Genomic DNA, 23354 nt, shown 5'->3' with positions numbered 1-23354 from the left:
AATTTTGGGGGGAATCTCTTGACCTCACTTATGGTATGGTGTCTTGACCTCACTTATGGTATGGTGTCTTGACCTCACTTATGGTATGGTGTCTTGACCTCACTATCTTCATAACTACCAACCTGCCCACTCAGTCCTTCCCCTCAAAAAAACCTTGATTGAAATGTATTAACATATAAATATTCATCAAAATCACTTTCTCATGATTTACAATCACCTCTCTGATAATAATAATAATAATAATAATAATAATAATAATAATAATAATAATAATAATGATAATAATACTAGTAATGATGTGTGTTTCAGGAGAGAACACTCAGTTGTACCTGGTGGTGGTGACCAAGTGCATCAAGGTGTGCACCATACAGAACACCGCAGTGCACAGGATACAAGACATCGATGTCATCTCCCTGCACTCCATGAGACCGGCCAACTACAAGGCCCAGGTTAGTCTAAACCAGAGGTCTCCAACTGTGACCTGCAGCAACTTCAAATATTTATAAATAGTAAAACTAATAAGCTCTCATTTTCAGTCACTTATTCATTTATATTTATAAGGCTTGATTTATTTCTTTGACTCAAAAAAATTGTAAAATTATATGATGTGGCAACCGTAGTGAAAAGTTTGGAGACCCCTTGTCTAAACCAGTGTTGTCAACTCTCCACTTCTCCCTCCCATGTAGGTTGCTTCATAGAGCAAGAAGAAACCACATTTACCATTATTCATTAAGTGGCTGTCATAACAGTAGTGTTTACCTCTGAGGTAGGGTGAATTAAATAAGAAAAACGCATTTACCATCATTTATTTAGTGGTTATCTTGCCAGTAGTGTTCACTGAGGTGGAATAACGTAAAGAAAGAGGAAACACATTACCCATCACTCAGTCTATCACTGTCTGGCCAAAAGTGTGCTGATATAGCAGTGCAGATGACACACTGTTCTTTTAGTAATAGGTTAAGAGAGTGGTGAAGCAATGTAAAAAGAGAGCAAATGAGAGAGTGGGTGAGATGTTATCAACAAATTTTGTTGAAAATAAGAAAAAGTTTTGGAGTGAGATTAACAAGTTAAGAAAGCCTAGAGAACAAATGGATTTGTCAGTTAAAAATAGGAGAGGAGAGTTATTAAATGGAGAGTTAGAGGTATTGGGAAGATGGAAGGAATATTTTGAGGAATTGTTAAATGTTGATGAAGATAGGGAAGCTGTGATTTCGTGTATAGGGCAAGGAGGAATAACATCTTGTAGGAGTGAGGAAGAGCCAGTTGTGAGTGTGGGGGAAGTTCGTGAGGCAGTAGGTAAAATGAAAGGGGGTAAGGCAGCCGGGATTGATGGGATAAAGATAGAAATGTTAAAAGCAGGTGGGGATATAGTTTTGGAGTGGTTGGTGCAATTGTTTAATAAATGTATGGAAGAGGGTAAGGTACCTAGGGATTGGCAGAGAGCATGCATAGTTCCTTTGTATAAAGGCAAAGGGGATAAAAGAGAGTGCAAAAATTATAGGGGGATAAGTCTGTTGAGTGTACCTGGTAAAGTGTATGGTAGAGTTATAATTGAAAGAATTAAGAGTAAGACGGAGAATAGGATAGCAGATGAACAAGGAGGCTTTAGGAAAGGTAGGGGGTGTGTGGACCAGGTGTTTACAGTGAAACATATAAGTGAACAGTATTTAGATAAGGCTAAAGAGGTCTTTGTGGCATTTATGGATTTGGAAAAGGCGTATGACAGGGTGGATAGGGGGGCAATGTGGCAGATGTTGCAAGTGTATGGTGTAGGAGGTAGGTTACTGAAAGCAGTGAAGAGTTTTTACGAGGATAGTGAGGCTCAAGTTAGAGTATGTAGGAAAGAGGGAAATTTTTTCCCAGTAAAAGTAGGCCTTAGACAAGGATGTGTGATGTCACCGTGGTTGTTTAATATATTTATAGATGGGGTTGTAAGAGAAGTAAATGCGAGGGTCTTGGCAAGAGGCGTGGAGTTAAAAGATAAAGAATCACACACAAAGTGGGAGTTGTCACAGCTGCTCTTTGCTGATGACACTGTGCTCTTGGGAGATTCTGAAGAGAAGTTGCAGAGATTGGTGGATGAATTTGGTAGGGTGTGCAAAAGAAGAAAATTAAAGGTGAATACAGGAAAGAGTAAGGTTATGAGGATAACAAAAAGATTAGGTGATGAAAGATTGAATATCAGATTGGAGGGAGAGAGTATGGAGGAGGTGAACGTATTCAGATATTTGGGAGTGGACGTGTCAGCGGATGGGTCTATGAAAGATGAGGTGAATCATAGAATTGATGAGGGAAAAAGAGTGAGTGGTGCACTTAGGAGTCTGTGGAGACAAAGAACTTTGTCCTTGGAGGCAAAGAGGGGAATGTATGAGAGTATAGTTTTACCAACGCTCTTATATGGGTGTGAAGCGTGGGTGATGAATGTTGCAGCGAGGAGAAGGCTGGAGGCAGTGGAGATGTCATGTCTGAGGGCAATGTGTGGTGTGAATATAATGCAGAGAATTCGTAGTTTGGAAGTTAGGAGGAGGTGCGGGATTACCAAAACTGTTGTCCAGAGGGCTGAGGAAGGGTTGTTGAGGTGGTTCGGACATGTAGAGAGAATGGAGTGAAACAGAATGACTTCAAGAGTGTATCAGTCTGTAGTGGAAGGAAGGCGGGGTAGGGGTCGGCCTAGGAAGGGTTGGAGGGAGGGGGTAAAGGAGGTTTTGTGTGCGAGGGGCTTGGACTTCCAGCAGGCATGCTTGAGCGTGTTTGATAGGAGTGAATGGAGACAAATGGTTTTTAATACTTGACGTGCTGTTGGAGTGTGAGCAAAGTAACATTTATGAAGGGATTCAGGGAAACCGGCAGGCCGGACTTGAGTCCTGGAGATGGGAAGTACAGTGCCTGCACTCTGAAGGAGGGGTGTTAATGTTGCAGTTTAAAAACTGTAGTGTAAAGCACCCTTCTGGCAAGACAGTGATGGAGTGAATGATGGTGAAAGTTTTTCTTTTTCGGGCCACCCTGCCTTGGTGGGAATCGGCCGGTGTGATAAAAAAAAAAAAAAAAAAAAAAACAGTAATATTAATAATAATGATCTGTTACTAATAATAGTAGTACATGTAGTAATAATTGCAGGAAGAAGAGTCTTGGATAAAAGAGATGAAGAAGTTAATGGGTAATGAGAGTTTCTACTTCACCATCAGTAGTGGCACAGGTGAGGCACTGGACCTGACACTGTGTGCTCAGCGCCGCTCAAGAACTACCTGCACTGACAACAGATTCTTCTGGTGAGTACTGGTCCTTTTACACTCTTACTTCTTCAAGAGTGCTATCTTGATGTTGCTCTTACTCTCTTACTTCTGTAGTACTCTCTTATTTTTACTGTAGTAGTATTTTGATGTTGCTTTTGCCTCTAACACTAATACCACTAGATTTTGAAAAAGTCATTGACAACATGCCCATGCACTCTGCCCCAGGCTCAGACTCATAATAATAATAATAATAATAATAATAATAATAATAATAATAATATGTCTTTATTTCTACAAGTACATGTACAAGGTATACAGGCCTAGCTGACATCAATGACATACTACTATATAGAAAGCCACTTGTTATGCAGAGCATTTCAGGCAAATTAGGTCAGTTTTGTCCCAAGATGCAACCCGCACTAGTTGACTAACACCCAGGTACCCATTTTACTGATGGGAAACATAGACAACCAGTGTAAGGAAACGCCCAATGTTTTTACCCTCGCTGGGAATCAGACCCATACCCCTCACTGTGTGAAGCAAGAGCTTTAGCCACCAGGCCACTGGGCTCTCTGTGTTCATCAAATACTGCAAGAAACCCCTTTCATGTCTTAAATACAGGAGGGCCTCTGGTTTACAGTCCTTTGCTTCTCTGCAATTCACTAATGCAGCAGTTTCAATTTTTTTTTTTTTTTTTTATTTTTTTTTAACAAGTCGGCCGTCTCCCACTGAGGCAGGGTGACCCAAAAAGAAAGAAAATCTCCAAAAAGAAAATACTTTCATCATTCAACACTTTCACCTCACTCACACATAATCACCATTTTTGCAGAAGTGCTCAGAATACAACAGCTTAGAAGTATATACATGTAAAAATACACAATATATCTCTTCAAACTGCCAATATCCCAAACCCCTCCTTTAGAGTGCAGGCATTGTACTTCCCATTTCCAGGGCTCAAGTCCAGCTATATAAAATAACCTGTTTCCCTGAATTCCTTCACTAAATATTACCCTGCTCACACTCCAACAGCTCGTCAGATCCCAAATACCATTCGTCTCCATTCACTGCTATCTAACACACTCACACACGCTTGCTGGAAGTCCAAGCCCCTCTCCCACAAAACCTCCTTTATCCCCTCCCTCCAACCTTTTCAAGGACAACCCCTACCCTGCCTTCCTTCCTTCAAATTATACCAAAATATTCATTTATACACCTGATTTGCTATTGGCATGAGACCTGGCTGAGCATCCATGGCATCATTTACTTTTTCTCAGTTTGTTTACATCCTCCATGAGCTTTGCATTTCTCTTGATTCTATTTGGAAACTTTCCAAAATTTCAAGTGTTTTGAAGTTATTACGTATATTATTACACACAGTAGGGTCCTGCTTATAGAGCAGGTTAGGTTCTAGGTTACTGCTGTAAAGTAAAACAACCTTTTTATCACTTTCAGAAGCATTTAAAAGCCTGATAATATGTTTATACTATTATATATTAAGTGAGCAATAGAGCTAGGTCCTTCAACATCAACAGCTAGTCTTGAAGAACCTTCAACATCAGCAGTAACAGCAAGCCTTGAAGAACCTTCAACATCAACAGCTAGTCTTGAAGAACCTTCAACATCAGCAGTAACAGCAAGCCTTGAAGAACCTTCAACATCAACAGCTAGTCTTGAAGAACCTTCAACATCAACAGCTAGTCTTGAACCTTCAACATCAACAGCTAGTCTTGAAGAACCTTCAACATCAGCAGTAACAGCAAACCTTGAAGAACCTTCAACATCAACAGCTAGCCTTGAAGAACCTTCAACATCAACAGCTAGCCTTGAAGAACCTTCAACATCAACAGCTAGCCTTGAAGAACCTTCAACATCAACAGCTAGTCTTGAAGAACCTTCAACATCAACAGCTAGTCTTGAAGAACCTTCAACATCAACAGCTAGCCTTGAAGAACCTTCAACATCAGCAGTAACAGCAAGCCTTGAAGAACCTTCAACATCAGCAGTAACAGCAAGCCTTGAAGAACCTTCAACATCAACAGTAACAGCAGATAAGATAAGATAAGATAAGATTTCGTTCGGATTTTTAACCCCGGAGGATTAGCCACCCAGGATAACCCAAGAAAGTCAGTGCGTCATCGAGGACTGTCTAACTTATTTCCATTGGGGTCCTTAATCTTGTCCCCCAGGATGCGACCCACACCAGTCGACTAACACCCAGGTACCTATTTGCTGCTAGGTGAACAGGACAACAGGTGTAAGGAAACGTGTCGAATGTTTCCACCCGCCGGGAATCGAACCCGGGCCCTCTGTGTGTGAAGCGGGAGCTTTAGCCACCAGGCCACCGGGCCTTGAAGAACCTTGAAGCCTTGAAGAACCTTCAACATCAACAGTAACAGCAAACCTTGAAGAACCTTCAACATCAACAGTAACAGCAAGCCTTGAAGAACCTTCAACATCAACAGTAACAGCAAACCTTGAAGAACCTTCAACATCAACAGTAACAGCAAACCTTGAAGAACCTTCAACATCAACAGTAACAGCAAACCTTGAAGAACCTTCAACATCAACAGTAACAGCAAACCTTGAAGAACCTTCAACATCAACAGTAACAGCAAACCTTGAAGAACCTTCAACATCAGCAGTAACAGCAAACCTTGAAGAACCTTCAACATCGACAGTAACAGCAAACCTTGAAGAACCTTCAACATCAACAGTAACAGCAAACCTTGAAGAACCTTCAACATCGGCAGTAACAGCAAGCCTTGAAGAATGTTCAATATCAGTAGTAAAAGCAAGCCTTGAAGAACCTTCAACATCAACAGCTAGCCTTGAAGAACCTTCAACATCAACAGCTAGCCTTGAAGAACCTTCAACATCAACAGCTAGCCTTGAAGAACCTTCAGTATAACAGCAAAGTTTTTTTTTTTTTTAACAAACCGGCCATAACCCACTGAGCCAGGATGACCTAAAAAAAAAAAAAAACTTATTTTTCTTTATAAATTTAGTAATTTATACAGGAGGAGGGGTTACTAGCCCCTTGCTCCCACCATTTTAGTCGGCTCTTACCACACGCATGACTTGCAGAGGAAGAATTCTGTTCCACTTCCCCATGGAGAACATTTTAAAGTTCTCAGACATAAATTACTGCACTTTTTCCAGGAATCGAATGTTGCATCTTCACTTGAAGCGATTTGGCGTTGACTGTCAGCAGTGGTTAATTAAGGTGATGTGCGGCAGCGTTGAATTCTCTTCTATATACATGAACAACCACACGCCCAAGATTCTTATTATCTCCCGCCTCAGCTGTGAGAGAGCTGGTACCAGGTATGTGTCTGATGGTTGTTACCAGGAATGTGTCTGATAACATTGTACTGACAACATTGATAGCATTGTTCATTATTTATCCAGGTAATACAAAAACTGTTTTGCTTGATAGATAGTATTACCTGATAGATAATGAGATATGTATCTGGTGAAGAAGGCCTCAAATGGAGGTCAGAATACTCATGCCTGTGTTTCATATTTGTGTCCACTTGTTTTTTTCAGTTTGTTCTTCCTAGTCTGTAGATAGATAGTAGTGTTATCTATCCTAGTCTGTAGATAGACAGTAGTGTTATCTATCCTAGTCTGTAGATAGACAGTAGTGTTATCTATCCTAGTCTGTAGATAGAAAGTAATGTTATCTATCCTAGTCTGTAGATAGACAGTAGTGTCGTCTATCCTACTCTGTAGATAGACAGTAGTGTTACCTATCCTAGTCTGTAGATAGACAGTAGTGTCATCTATCCTAGTCTGTAGATAGATGGTAGTGTTGTCTTTCCTAGTCTGTAGATAGATGGTAGTGTTGTCTATCCTAGTCTGTAGATAGACAGTAGTGTTGTCTATCCTAGTCTGTTGATAGACAGTAGTGTTGTCTATCGTAGTCTGTAGATAGACAGTAGTGTTGTCTATCGTAGTCTGTAGATAGACAGTAGTGTTGTCTATCCTAGTCTGTAGATAGACAGTAGTGTTGTCTATTGTAGTCTGTAGATAGACAGTGTTGTCTATCCTAGTCTGTAGATAGACAGTAGTGTTGTCTATCCTAGTCTGTAGATAGTAGTGTTGTCTATCCTAGTCTGTAGATAGTAGTGTTGTCTATCCTAGTTAGAAGGTAGACAGTAGTGTTGTCTATCCTAGTCAGTAGATAGACAGTAGTGTTGTCTATCCTAGTCAGTAGATAGACAGAGAAGTTGTCTGTCCTAGTCTGGAAGAAGATTTTTGCATTGATGTCCAACTATTTGCTTGACAGATTCATGGTTCGTGGCGTCAACGATGGCGGTCATGTCGCTAACTTCGTCGAGACCGAACAAATGATTTACATCGACACAATGGACGATCTCATTTTATCCTATATCCAGACTCGCGGCACTGTGCCTCTCTTCTGGGAACAACCTGGCCTTAATGTAAGCTAAATGGCACTCTGGAAAAATGTTTTGCACTCTGGCACTAGGTTGGTGGTCAGCAACCATCCAGGGAGGTACTACCATCCAGGGAGATACGTAGTACCATCTAGGGAGGTACGCACTACCGTCCAGAGAGGTACGCATTACCGTCCAGGGAGGTACACACTACCGTCCAGGGAAGTATGCACTACCGTCCGGGGAGGCACGCACTACCGTCCGGGGAGGTACGCACTACCATCCAGGGAGGTACGCACTACCGTCCAGAGAGGTACGCACTACCGTCCAGGGAGGTACGCACTACCATCCAGGGAAGTATGCACTACCGTCCGGGGAGGCGCACACTACTGTCCGGGGAGGTATGCATTACCATCCGGGGAGGTACGCACTACCATCCAGGGAGGTACGCACTACCGTCCAGGGAGGTACACACTGCCATCCAGGGAGGTACGCAATACTGTCCAGGGAGGTACGCACTACTATCCAGGGAGGTACGTACTACCGTCCAGAGAGGTACTACCCTCCTGTGAGAGTGAAACAGAAGCCTGGTAAAAGTTTTGCACTCTGGAAGCTTACTTGTGTGATAAATATGTAAATTGACTGTAAATCCTGCTACTGTACATACATTCACTCTATTGTCTTCCCTGTGTCTATTTTGAGTCATTAATCATAAAATTTCACTTCTGGAGTGGAGAGACAGTGGCTTCCACTCCAGAACAACAGATATTAGTGCCAGCAAACAAAATCCCTCTACATACCATCAGTACAACAACATTTCTTATTCTTTCAAGAAACTGGCCGTATCTCACCAAAGCAGGGTGGCCCAAAAAGAAAAACAATATTTTCTCTTTTTAACTTTAGTAACCTATACAGGAGAAGGGGGTTACTAGCCCCTTGCTCCCAGCATTTTAGCCGCCTCTTATGACGCAGATGGCTTACAGAGGAAGAATTCTGTTCCACTTCCTAATGGAGATAAGAGGATATAAACCAGAACAAGAACTAGTAAGAAAATAGAAGAAATCCCAGAGGGATATGTATATATATGCTTGTACATGTATGTGTAATGTGACCCAAGTGTAAGTAGAAGTAGCAAGATGCACTTAAAATCTTGCATGTGTTTGAAACAGAAAAAAGGCACCAGCTATCCTACCATCATGTAAAACAATTATGTACAGGCTTCCGTTTAACACTCACTTGGTAGGGTGGTAGTACCTCCCTGGACGGTTGCTGTCTACCAGCCTACTACCTACGAACGACATTTATCTTAGCAAATATACAGGGTCTAAAGCCATCAACAAACAACAAAATACCTTTCATCAGTGGATTGCCCACAGAGTCGAATGCAATGTTTGCATCGTTCAGAGACCCACATAAAGGATCATTTTGACAACGAAATATAGATCCCAGGTTATAACTTATTCAGATGCAACAGTAAGAACAAGGAACAAGGGAGGGTTGGCCTGTATGTCACAGAGTCACTCGTTTGCTCTTAACTATTAAATACCACAAATGATGTAGTTGAAGTTTTGGCAGTAAACATTGAAAACCAAAACCTTGTCATTGTGGTTGTATACAAGCCTCCTGATACACCTTCCCAACAATTCCAGGAACAGCTTTTGAAATTTGACCACTGTCTGGAAAATCTCCCAACTCCTGCCCCAAACATCTTGCTGCTGGGTTATTTCAACTTAAGACACCAGAAATTGAGGAATGTAACAAATAATGTTATAGCAGAGATAACCCCAGGAGGCAGCTCAGGTGAGAATTCACATGCACGAGCTATTAAATCTCTACAGCAAATTCACCTTGAGCCAGCAAATAGTGGGGCCAACATGACTGGAAAATACACTTGACTTCATCTTCACTAATAATGATGATTTGATATGAGATATAACAGTATCAAAGACAACACACTCAGATAACAACATAATAGAAGTACAGACATGTATGCATAGAGCTTCTGACAGTCAGAATGATATCATTTATGAGGGTGCCTTCACCAAATTCAACTTCATTAACAGAAATATACAGTGGGATCAGATCAACCATGTCCTAAATGAAACAAGCTGGGAAGATATCCTAAACAACACAGATCCGAACCTTTGCCTAGAAAGAATTAACTCTGTGGCACTTGAGGTATACTCAAGACATATTCCTTTAACCCTTTGACTGCTTTGGTCATATATATACGTCTTACGAGCCAGTGTTTTGGACGTATATATACTCAATAATTCTAGCGGCTTCAAATCAAGCAGGAGAAAGCTGGTAGGCCCATATGTGAGTGAATGGGTGTGTGTGGTCAGTGTGCACCACATAAAAAAAATCCTGCAGCACGCATTGCATAATGAGAAAAAAAACACCGCTTTTTTGGATTAAAACGTTGACTTTGAGGTGTATTTTTGTAGAGTATTTATCGTTGTATTCTTGTTTTCATGGTCCCACGTGATAAAATGGAAAACATATTACAGAAATAGAGGTGACTTTGATTAGTTTCATGATGAAAACGACTTTGAAATTGAGCTCAAAGTAGCAGAAATGTTCGATTTTTACTAATGTTCAGGAGTAACCAAATCACACCCCACGTCCAATACACATCAACTGGGGAGTCTAATATTCTTTCACTAGTGCACTGATATTATTTATACCACTTTTACAATAATGCAGTAGTCTGCATAACAGTAAATTTTGTATTTTTTGTATGAATAAAAAATCAAAATAGAAAGCAATAGTAATATAAGAGGGGCCTAGAGACGTGACTGATGAACAGAGGATATGTTATTTTAGTGCTGAGAATGTCTACATTGTTTATTCTGGACCCTGTTTTGAAATTGGCATCTTTTTTAATTTGCGTGAAATTGGCCAAATTGCCGATTTCTGACCACTTTATTGGGTAGTTCAAATTGGTAAATGGGCGGTTTCTTGTACTCAACTGATAGAAAGAATGGAGTTCTAAAGAAATAGCTTTGAGTTTGGTCAACTGGAACAACGGAATTGGCCAAAAACGGGGCTCAAAGTTGGCGAAATCGCCGATGCGTGTATGCCGCTGAGACTGCTAATTTTGCGGGAGCATAATTCCGTGAGTTTTCGACCAAATTTCATACTTTTGGTGTTATTACCATCGGGCAAACATTCTCTGTCATTTCATGAGAAAAAAAAATAATTTTTTTTCCAAAAATTTTGCGACATCAGAATGACAGTTTCAGAAAGGGGCTTGTGACAGTCAAAGGGTTAAGAAATAAGAGAAAATGTAAACTAGAAAGAGAGAGATGCTTCCTATACAGGCGAAGGCAAAGAATCACAGAGCTGCTGAAAGGGGCCAATATATCTGAAATTAGAAAGGAGCACTGGTCAGAGAAATAGCAAATATTGAACTTAAGCTTAAGGAGTCAAGCAGGGAACAAGAAACTCAGGAACAAAAGCCATAAATTAAATTAAAAAAACAAAATACTTCTTGTCTTACGCCAAATCTAGGACCAAAAACCACATCCCTGCTTAAATGAGATTGAACTTACACAGATGACAGCAAAGAAATGATTGAGATACTGAAGTCCCAATATAACTCAGCATTTAGCGAGTCGTTAATCAGACTAAAGGTTGACAATCTAAATTAATTTTTTATGACTGAGACTTAAAATTTGGTAAGTTCAAGAATTTCTGATATTATCCTAACACCACAAGAGTTTGAATAAACAGTAAATGACATGCCCATACACTCTGCCTTAGGCCCAGACTTGTGGAATTCCGTGTTCATCAAAAACTGGAAGAGGTCCCTTTGACATGCCTTAAGCATTCTGTAGAAAGGGAGCATAAACACGGGTCATCACACAATCGCTAAAAACAACGCATATAGCCCCACTCCACAAAGATGGCAGTAAAGCAGTTGCAGAGAATTACAGACCGATAGCACTAACATCCCACATCATTAATATCTTTGAAAAGGCTCTAAGAAGCAAGATCGCCACCCACATAGATACCCATCAGTTGTACAACCCAGGGCAGCATGGGTTTAGAGCAGGATGCTCTTGCCTTTCACAACTACGGGACCCCTATGACATGGTCTTGGATATACTGGAGGATGAACAAAATACAAATGTAGTATATACGGACTTTTCAAAAGCCTTTGACAAGTGCGATCATGGTGTAATAGCACAAAATGCATAATAAAGGAATAACAGGAAAAGTGGGTAGATGGATGTATAACTTCCTAACAAATAGAACAAAGAATAATAGTAAACAGAGTAAAATCTGAGGTGGCTACAGTGAAAAGCTCTGTTTCACAAGGCACAGTACTCCCATCCTGTTCCTCATCCTCACATCTGACATGGAGATGTCAGCTATAACATCATGTCCTCCTTTGTGGATGATACCCGAATTTGCATGAGTGTCATCAATTGAAGACACTGCAGATCTTCAGGCGAACTTCAACCAAACCTTTAAATGGGCTGCAGAAAACCGTGAAGTTCAATGAAGACAAATTTCAGTTACTCCACTATGGAAAACTCAGGAAAATAACAATTGCATCAGAGTATAAAACAAATTCCAACCACGCAGTAGAGCAAAAAATTAATGTGAAGGCCCTGTGAGTGATAATGTCAGAGGATCTCGCTTCCAAAGATCACAACAATGTATCTACCACATCTGCTAGGAAAATGATAGGATGGATAATGAGAGCCTTCAAAATTAGAGATGCCAAGCCCACGATGATCCTCTTCAAATCTCTTGTTCTCTTTAAGCTGGAATATTGCTGTACACTAAGGCTTCTTTCAAGGCAGGCGAAACTGCAGACCTGGAAAATGTAGAGAGAACTTTCATGGCACACATAAGTATGATAAAGCACCTAAATTACTGGTAACAGCTGAAGTCCCTTGATTTGTACTCTCTGGAATGCAGGCGAGAAAGGTACAGAATAATATACACTTGGAAAATCCTAGAGGGACTAGTCTCAAATCTGCACATGGAAATCACTCCCAATGAAAGCAAAAGACTTGGCAGGTGATGCAACATCCCCCCAATGAAAAGCAGGGGTAATCCCCCTTATGTATGCTGCCTCCCAGCATACATAAGGGGGATTACCAATAGACCCCTGGCTGTCTTCAAGAAGGCACTGGACTGATGCCTAAAGTCAGTACCTGAGCAGCCAACCTGTGGGTCCTATATTGGTTTATGTGAGGCCAGCAGTAACAGCCTAGTTGATTTGGTCCTGATCCACCATGAGGCCTGGTCATGGACCAGTCCACTGGGGTGTTGACCCCCGAAACCCCCTCCCGGTATTAAATTATAAATCTGCTTGTGTCTGCTGCTTTAAGACAGGCACTGGCCTAGTCCAATTAACAATTCACAGTTTAGTTAAATCTGAATTTCACAATTTATTTGTAAAATCTTTTACAATTGGTTTGCCAAAGAAGCTGCTGTGTGTTAGTTGTAACTGTGAGAAGATTATTGTTTGAGAATGTTAGTGTCGTCTGAACACTGATGTTAGCACACTTCTTGTAAGACAGTGATGAAGTGAATGATATTGAATGTGCTTCCTCTCTGTTGTGTCACATTGCCATGGTGGAAAACCACCGATCTGTTGAAGAAAAAATGTTTGAGAATTAACTTAAATAAATCCTTGATATAATGGACTTATAAAATTATACAAAACCCACTTAAAAAATTCTACCTTTAACTCCTCTGTTTTCAATTTATGTTGTAGTACATCTGCACATTGTGTGTACAGTACTGTATTAGGTGTCCAGTAGAGTAGTGTACTGGTTTACTGTATTTTATCATTGTGAAATAACAGACACCCACTATTGGTCTGTTACATTGAGCATTTACTGTATATAGTTCATTATTAATGTATTTGTTTACTGTGTGTCTTGCAGGTTGGTTCACACAAGGTAAAGATGTCTAGAGAACCTGAGGTTTCAGTTCAAGCCTTCCAGAAGCACATGAGATTTCTACGAGAGCGTTACGGCCAGCAGGTGGTGCTCAACCTGCTGGGTACTGGTGTCACTGGTCGCAGCCAGGGTGAAGCTGCACTCTCTCACATGTTCCAAGTAACTCACTCTTTTTGTACCCCTAAGCTCTTTCATACTTAACAAGACACATGCAACACTTGGGTATCCATATTCTGGAAGTGTTTTGCCAGCCAGTGGCTTCAGTCCAATGATGAGAAATGACAGAAAAGGAGTGAGAGAGAATCAGTCCCTCAGTTTGGAATCTGTGTGTTCAGTCCATTAAGACTGAAGGCCCAAAAACATTGACTCCAAGCTGAGGGACTGATTACCTCACACTCCTCTTATACCATTTCTCTGCATTGGACTGAAAAAGCCACTGACTAGCGAAATGTTTCCAGAATAAAGATACCCAAGTGTTGCATAAGTATCTTACTTATTGACTTGTTGGTATTCAAAATCATTTATTCAGTCTCTAATGCATTACTACATTAACATTACAGCACTCAAATTTACTGTAAGTGACAGAGGAATGGATCTTTGTGGTGGGTGTTTGCAATATAAACAAAATCCTGACCCTGGCAGTGTATAATGGGGGCAGTTAATGTCTGTCTTTGTGTTTAGTTGAAAACAGCAACTTCAAGGCATTTTCTCTGGTGGTTTTCATGGTTTTATTGGCTGTTTCTTAGTGCCAGTGAATGGTCTAGAAGACATACTTGTTGTATGGACAAGATTTGGGTTGGTATATGCAGTAGGACCCCTGTATCCATGGGTGATATATTCCAAGACCTACAGCCGATACCCAAAACCACGGATAGTAGTGAGCCCTATATCTATGTCATACCTATGATGAAATTTAAATGATAAATTATTCACAATAAGTGGAGAATTAGTACTTGTTCACTGATGGGAAGCACTTCACGGCTTCTCTTAGGCTTGAAGAATGTCATCATCACTGCTTTTGCACTTTGGGGCCATTATTAAGCAAAATTAAATATTATTTTCAGATCAGGGTAAGTCGCATATAATTGAAACCACAGAAGCTGAACCTGTGGATATGGCAGTCCTACTGTAATCAGAAGTGGCCTGAAATTGGAAAAAAATGGTCAGTTTTAGGCTGATTTTGCAGGGGAAGGGTAAGAAGACCTCCCTACCTTCCCCTGGTCTGTTTTATGGGTTTTTACCACATCTGCTTCAATATTAAAATGATTTAAACTATGACCAAGCATTTGGGTTGTCATTTATTAACCAAAGAACCACAGAAAAGACGTCAGTTTTTTTGGGGTGTGTGTGTGTGATGATGGGTGGTAAATGTAGGTCAAGTGTTACATAGGAGAGGCCCAGGTGTGTGATTAATGAACAGAGGAAATATTGTTTTAGTGCCTGCAGTGATTACACTGTTCATTGTGGATGCTTAGTAATAATGGTAGAATTACCAACAAAATGTTAAGTAAATGGACACAGGTGCAACTAATGTGTCCATCATATTGTGGCAACATTTTGCTCTCAAGACTTCACAAACATTACAAGGACATAGAGGATATATATAACTTGCCTAGTGACCATATGTACAATTACTGCACTGTTATTGCCTTATTATGCTCTACACATAAAGGGGCTTTTGGCATGTACACCCAATTGTTATAATCCTTTGTACAAACATGTATCATGCTAAAATAAAATTATTATAATAATAATAATAATTATATATCCTAGGTAGTAGGTTGGTAGACAGCAACCGCCCAGGGAGGTACTACCGTCCTGCGAAGTGAGTGTAAAACGAAAGCCTGTAATTGTTTTACATGATGGTAGGATTGCTGGTGTCCTTTTTTCTGTCTCATTAACATGCAAGATTTCAGGTACGTCTTGCTACTTCTACTTACACTTAGGTCACACTACACATACATGTACAAGCATATATATACACCCCCTCTGGGTTTTCTTCTATTTTCTTTCTAGTTCTTATTCTTGTTTATTTCCTCTTATCTCCATGGGGAAGTGGAACAGAATTCTTCCTCCATAAGCCATGCGTGTTGTAAGAGGCGACTAAACTGCCGGGAGCAAGGGGCTAGTAACCTCTTCTGTATATATTACTAAATGTAAAAGGAGAAACTTTCGTTTTTCCTTTTGGGCCACCCCGCCTCGGTGGGATACGGCCGGTTTGTTGAAAGAAAGAATTATTATATATATCATGTGAGGTGAATGATAGGTAATGATAGTAGTAGAGGAGTAGTAGTAGTAGTATGAGTGGAGGTAACTCTTGGTTGCTATGTGATAGCAGGGTTTGTTTGAGTAGAATTCTGGCTAATGCCTCCACAATGACGAACCTGCCTTTATTTTGTTTAATGGTGTCTGAAATGGCAATAAATATGACTCTATGCACTCATGCCTGCAGTAGTTTGCTTCTTTGATCACTAGGCAGGCATCACTGTATCTCATAAGATTGTTGGAGTTTCTGTGCTGTACACATGCAATGTTCAAGGTGTCATTTCTGCACGCATTTATGTATCCACTGAGATGTTTGAATAGTGCATTCTGTTTCACTAGTGTATATCTTTTCACAGCCTCCACAAGAGGCTGGTTCAAGGATCTTCACTTGTGTCCTGGTCAGGTCTTTGATGGATGTGCTGGTTATGATGGTGACTAGTGTTGGTTTATGCAAGTACTGTAGAGATGATCAAGGCAACTTGGCTGTTGGGAAGGATTATGATTTTGTTTTAAAGTGGTGCTAGTGTGTGGTGAATTGATAATTTGGAGGGCTCTTTTCTTAAAATTCCTAATAAAAAGGGAAGGAAATTGTATATCAGTGGGGGACCACCACAGTGTTAGAAAGGAGGAAAGATGGCTGGTCTGAGACCATGCCTCAGGGACCATCATCCTCAAAACTTTAAAAAAATATAAAATATAGTAAATTATTGTATTTTTCAAGAAAATAGCTTTATTACTCAAATACAACTCAGAGGAAATGTTTCTTGTGTCACATGCAACACATCTACTACTGGTGGAGTAAGGACTCACTTCACATCAACTTTGTTTCAGATCCAGCACATCAACTGCTGCTGGAGTAAGGACTCTCCTCACATCGTCTTCGACTTCCATCAAGAGTGTAAGGGCGGTCATATAGAAAACCTCCACAAAAAACTTCAGCCTCGAATCAAAGATGAAATGGAAAGCTTTGGTTACTTCTGTTCCAGGAAGGGCCAAGTGATGTCTGTGAGTGCAACACTAAGTGTTATCTTTAATTGTTAAGTGAAACTTTAATCTGTTTGTGTCATTCAACACTAGCTGTGGTGGAGACTTGATCCACTATCATGTATGGATCATTCAACACTAGCTGTGGTGGAGACTTGATCCACTATCATGTATGGATCATTCAACACTAGCTGTGGTGGAGACTTGATCCACTATCATGTATGGATCATTCAACACTAGCTGTGGTGGAGACTTGATCCACTATCATGTATGGATCATTCAACACTAGCTGTGGTGGAGACTTGATCCACTATCATGTATGGATCATTCAACACTAGCTGTGGTGGAAACTTGATCCACTATCATGTATGGATCATTCAACACTAGCAGTGGTGGAGACTTGATCCACTATCATGTATGGATCATTCAACACTAGCAGTGGTGGAGACTTGATCCACTATCATGTATGCATCATTCAACACTAGCAGTGGTGGAGACTTGATCCACTATCATGTATGGATCATTCAACACTAGCAGTGGTGGAGACTTGATCCACTATCATGTATGGATCATTCATTACTAGCAGTGGTGGAGACTTGATCCACTATCATGTATGGATCATTCAACACTAGCAGTGGTGGAGACTTGATCCACTATCATGTATGGATCATTCAACACTAGCAGTGGTGGAGACTTGATCCACTATCATGTATGCATCATTCAACACTAGCAGTGGTGGAGACTTGATCCACTATCATGTATGCATCATTCAACACTAGCAGTGGTGGAGACTTGATCCACTATCATGTATGGATCATTCAACACTAGCAGTGGTGGAGACTTGATCCACTATCATGTATGGATCATTCATTACTAGCAGTGGTGGAGACTTGATCCACTATCATGTATGGATCATTCATTACTAGCAGTGGTGGAGACTTGATCCACTATCATGTATGCATCATTCAACACTAGCAGTGGTGGAGACTTGATCCACTATCATGTATGCATCATTCAACACTAGCAGTGGTGGAGACTTGATCCACTATCATGTATGCATCATTCAACACTAGCAGTGGTGGAGACTTGATCCACTATCATGTATGCATCATTCAACACTAGCAGTGGTGGAGACTTGATCCACTATCATGTATGCATCATTCAACACTAGCAGTGGTGGAGACTTGATCCACTATCATGTATGCATCATTCAACACTAGCAGTGGTGGAGACTTGATCCACTATCACGTATGGATCATTCATTACTAGCAGTGGTGGAGACTTGATCCACTATCATGTATGGATCATTCAACACTAGCAGTGGTGGAGACTTGATCCACTATCATGTATGCATCATTCAACACTAGCAGTGGTGGAGACTTGATCCACTATCATGTATGCATCATTCCACACTAGCAGTGGTGGAGACTTGATCCACTATCATGTATGCATCATTCAACACTAGCAGTGGTGGAGACTTGATCCACTATCATGTATGGATCATTCATCACTAGCAGGGCCTGAGGATTTGTTAGGTTTTAGTTTCTCTATTTGTCTGAGGACCATGTCACTAGTTACCACAATCGTACATAGTTTATTATCATCCTGTTCTACATAATCTATTATTTCAGGAATTTTTTTTTTCTTTCAACAAGTTGGCCGTCTCCCACCGAGGCAGGGTGACCCAAAAAAGAAAGAAAATCCCCAAAAAGAAAATGCTTTCATCATCATTCAACACTTTCACCACACTCACACATTATCACTGCTTTTGCAGAGGTGCTCAGAATACAACAGTTTAGAAGCATATACGTATAAAGATACACAACATATCCCTCCAAACTGCCAATATCCCAAACCCCTCCTTTAAAGTACAGGCATTGTACTTCCCATTTCCAGGACTCAAGTCCGACTATATGAAAATAACCGGTTTCCCTGAATCCCTTCACTAAATATTACCCTGGTCACACTCCAACAGATCGTCAGGTCCCAAGTACCATTCGTCTCCATTCACTCCTATCTAACACGCTCACGCACGCTTGCTGGAAGTCCAAGCCCCTTGCCCACAAAACCTTCTTTACCCCCTCTCTCCAACCCTTTCGAGGACGACCCCTACCTCGCCTTCCTTCCCCTATAGATTTATATGCTTTCCATGTCATTCTACTTTGATCCATTCTCTCTAAATGACCAAACCACCTCAACAACCCCTCTTCTGCCCTCTGACTAATACTTTTATTAACTCCACACCTTTTCCTAATTTTCACACTCCGAATTTTCTGCATAATATTTACACCACACATTGCCCTTAGACAGGACATCTCCACTGCCTCCAACCATCTCCTCGCTGCTACATTTACCACCCAAGCTTCACACCCATATAAGAGTGTTGGTACTACTATACTTTCATACATTCCCTTCTTTGCCTCCATAGATAAAGTATTGTGACTCCACATATACCTCAATGCACCACTCACCTTTTTTCCCTCATCAATTCTATGATTAACCTCATCCTTCATAAATCCATCCACCGACATGTCAACTCCCAAGTATCTGAAAACATTTACTTCTTCCATACTCCTCCTCCCCAATTTGATATCCAGTTTTTCTTTATCTAAATCATTTGATACCCTCATCACCGTACTCTTTTCTATGTTCACTTTCAACTTTCTACCTTTACACACATTCCCAAACTCATCCACTAACCTTTGCAATTTTTCTTTAGAATCTCCCATAAGCACAGTATCATCAGCAAAAAGTAACTGTTAATTCACATTTTGAATTTGATTCCCCATAATTTAATCCCACCCCTCTCCCGAACACCCTAGCATTTACTTCTTTTACAACCCCATCTATAAATATATTAAACAACCATGGTGACATTACACATCCCTGTCTAAGACCTACTTTTACCGGGAATAGTCTCCCTCTCTTCTACACACCCTAACCTGAGCCTCACTATCCTCATAAAAACTCTTTACAGCATTTAGTAACTTACCACCTATTCTATATACTTGCAACATCTGCCACATTGCTCCCCTATCCACTCTATCGTATGCCTTTTCTAAATCCATAAATGCAATAAAAACTTCCCTACCTTTATCTAAATACTGTTCACATATATGCTTCAATGTAAACACTTGATCTACACTTGATCTACAGTATTTTAACATAAGAACATAAGAAAGGAGGAACACTGCAGCAGGCCTGTTGGCCCATACTAGGCAGGTCCTTTACAATTCATCCCACTAACAAACATTTGACCTACCCAATTTTCAATGCTACCCAAGAAATAAGCTCTGATGTGCAAGTCCCACTCAAATCCAACCCATCCCACTCATGTATTTATCCAACCTAAATTTGAAACTACCCAAAGTCCTAGCCTCAATAATCCAACTAGGTAGACTGTTCCACTCATCTACTACCCTATTTCCAAACCAATACTTTCCTATGTCCTTTCTAAATCTAAACTTATCTAAAGTAAAAGGACACAAGTGCAACTAATGTGACATTTATTGTGGCAACGTTTCACTCTCCAGGAGCTTTATCACCCATTTGCCTGGGTGAAAACTGAGAGGAAGTAGGTATTTAGAATTTCACACACATCCTTATCACTGTCAGTGATCTGACCAGAGTTACTCTTGAGTGGGCCAATCTTGTCCCTAATCCTACTTCTGTATACCTGAAAGAACCCTTTTGGGTTAGTCTTTGAATCCCTTGAGACCTTAGCCTCATAATCCCTTTTTGCTTTTCTTATTCCTTTCTTTATTTCTCTCTTTAATTGAATGTATTGATTCCTTAACTGCCCATCCCCTCTTTTGATATGCCTATATATGCCTCTCTTTTGACCAATGAGATGTTTTAATCTATTGTTCATCCATTTGGGATCATTTTTGTTGGATCTTATTTCCCTACTCCGAACAAAAGTTGTCTGGGCAGCTAGAACTATGCTCTGAAAAACGTCATATTGGCAACCAAGATCACCTACCTGACCCATAGTCAAGACATCCCAATTTAGCCCACCAAGGTAATTTTTCAGTCCCATGAAGTCGGCCAAGCGAAAATCTGGGACAGAGATTTGATTGCAGTTATCTGGGTAATTCCATGATATATTGAAACTAAGTGATTTGTGATCACTTTCCCCAAGCTCATCATTAACCTCAAGATTATTAATTAGTGAATCTTTGTTGGCAAGAACCAGGTCAAGCAGATTGTTTCCTCTAGTTGGTTCTGTCACAACCTGTTCTAAAAAGCAATCCTGAACCGTATCAAGAAAGTCACTAGACTCAAGATTTCCTGTCATATTGTTCCAATCAATTTGTCTAAAGTTAAAATCTCCCATTATAACAACATTTTCATATCTGAAAGCAGTGAAAGTTTTTACGAGGATAGTGAGGCTCAATTTAGAGTACATAGGAAAGAGGGAAATTATTTCCCAGTAAAAGTAGGCCTTAGACAAGGATGTGTGATGTCACCGTGGTTGTTTAATATATTTATAGATGGGGTTGTAAGAGAAGTAAATGCGAGGGTCTTGACAAGAGGCGTGGAGTTAAAAGATAAAGAATCACACATAAAGTGGGAGTTGTCACAGTTGCTCTTTGCTGATGACACTGTGCTCTTGGGAGATTCTGAAGAGAAGTTGCAGAGATTGGTGGATGAATTTGGTAGGGTGTGCAAAAGAAGAAAATTAAAAGTGAATACAGGAAAGAGTAAGGTTATGAGGATAACAAAAATATTAGGTGATGAAAGATTGGATATCAGATTGGAGGGAGAGAGTATGGAGGAGGTGAATGTATTCAGATATTTGGGAGTGGACGTGCCAGCAGATGGGTCTATGAAGGATGAGGTGAATCATAGAATTGATGAGGGGAAAAGGGTGAGTGGTGCACTTAGGAGTCTGTGGAGACAAAGAACTTTGTCCTTGGAGGCAAAGAGGGGAATGTATGAGAGTATAGTTTTACCAACAGTCTTATATGGGTGTGAAGCATGGGTGATGAATGTTGCAGCGAGGAGAAGGCTGGAGGCAGTGGAGATGTCATGTCTGAGGGCAGTGTGTGGTGTGAATATAATGCAGAGAATTCGTAGTTTGGAAGTTAGGAGGAGGTGCGGGATTACCAAAACTGTTGTCCAGAGGGCTGAGGAAGGGTTGTTGAGGTGGTTCGGACATGTAGAGAGAATGGAGCAAAACAGAATGACTTCAAGAGTGTATCAGTCTGTAGTGGAAGGAAGGCGGGGTAGGGGTCGGCCTAGGAAAGGTTGGAGGGAGGGGGTAAAGGAGGTTTTGTGTGCAAGGGGCTTGGACTTCCAGCAGGCGTGCGTGAGCGTGTTTGATAGGAGTGAATGGAGACGAATGGTTTTTAATACTTGACATGCTGTTGGAGTGTGAGCAAAGTAATATTTATGAAGGGGTTCAGGGAAACCAGCAGGCCGGACTTGAGTCCTGGAGATGGGAAGTACAGAGCCTGGACAGTTTAAAAACTGTAGTGTAAAGCACCCTTCTGGCAAGACAGTGATGGAGTGAATGATGGTGAAAGTTTTTCTTTTTCGGGCCACCCTGCCTTGTTGGGAATCGGCCAGTGTGATAATAAAATAAAATAATTTCATATCTAGAAGATGCCTTATGAATTTTGTTCCTTAACAGCTTACTGCACTCCCTATCAAGGTTTGGGGGCCTATAAATGACACCCAAAATTAATTTGTCACATCCCTCGAGAAACTGTAGCCAAACAGATTCTGCGTTCGATGTTTCTAATCTTAAATCATGTCTAAGACAACAATTTAAATTTTCTCTGACATACATCACCACAGCACCACCCTTCCTGTTGACCCTATCAGTGTGGAATAGTTTATAACCCTGTATGTTGCATTCAGAAGGCATTTCTCTATCAGGTTGAACCAGGTCTCTGTTATACCAATAATATCTATAGTACTTACACTTGCAAGTAATTTTAGCTCATCTATCTTATTTCTTAGACTCCTACTATTTGTATAGTAAACCTTAGGGAGCTAGTCACTCATTGCCCTCTACTATCTCTCTTTGTTTGTTGATCAGTTGATTTGCCATTACTAGCAACTTTATTTTGAATATTGTCTTTTAAACATATCCCTGAGGTATCCCGGTAATAACTGCTGTTTTTAACCCTAATGCTGCAGCCTGATTGTTTCCCACAAACACCCATACCTCTATAATCTATCAGTTTAAATTCCTAGACAAATCATCGATTACCCTCTCAATTGAATTGGCTAATACAACCACTCCATCCGCAGAGAGATGAACCCCATCCCTTGCATTACATATCACGTTTGCCAAAGAATAGGTCCCAGTTATCAATGAATGGGATTGCAAGTTCCTTGCAGTACCTGTCTAGCCAGCAATTTATACCAATTGCCCTAGACATCCATTCATTGCCCACTCCCTTTCTAGGCAAAATGCTACATATGACTGGGATCCCTTCCTTAGACCTAACTACTTCTATGGCTGACCTGTACTTATCCAGCAGCTCCTCTCTCCTGCCCTTCCCAATGTCATTACCCCCAGCACTAAGACAGATAATGGG

At 40.6% G+C, this 23354-nt stretch overlaps 1 protein-coding gene across 4 annotated transcripts in view; it reads left to right on the top strand.

The window, feature by feature from the left end:
* Synj (synaptojanin) overlaps positions 1–23354 on the top strand; it is a 184761-nt gene that overhangs the window by 36788 nt on the left and 124619 nt on the right. For all 4 annotated transcript variants that reach the window (XM_070095294.1, XM_070095296.1, XM_070095295.1 and 1 more), the window contains 6 exons: positions 310–449; positions 3118–3269; positions 6393–6557; positions 7522–7675; positions 13540–13713; positions 16651–16824. In XM_070095294.1, coding sequence (XP_069951395.1) covers positions 310–449; positions 3118–3269; positions 6393–6557; positions 7522–7675; positions 13540–13713; positions 16651–16824 — 959 coding nt within the window. The remainder of the gene's footprint in view (positions 1–309; positions 450–3117; positions 3270–6392; positions 6558–7521; positions 7676–13539; positions 13714–16650; positions 16825–23354) is intronic.

The sequence above is a fragment of the Cherax quadricarinatus genome, chromosome 49, assembly GCF_038502225.1.
Source record: "Cherax quadricarinatus isolate ZL_2023a chromosome 49, ASM3850222v1, whole genome shotgun sequence".
NCBI lineage: Eukaryota > Metazoa > Arthropoda > Malacostraca > Decapoda > Parastacidae > Cherax > Cherax quadricarinatus.
Note: the sequence above shows the minus strand (reverse complement) of the source record. Positions and strands in the feature narration are given on the sequence as shown.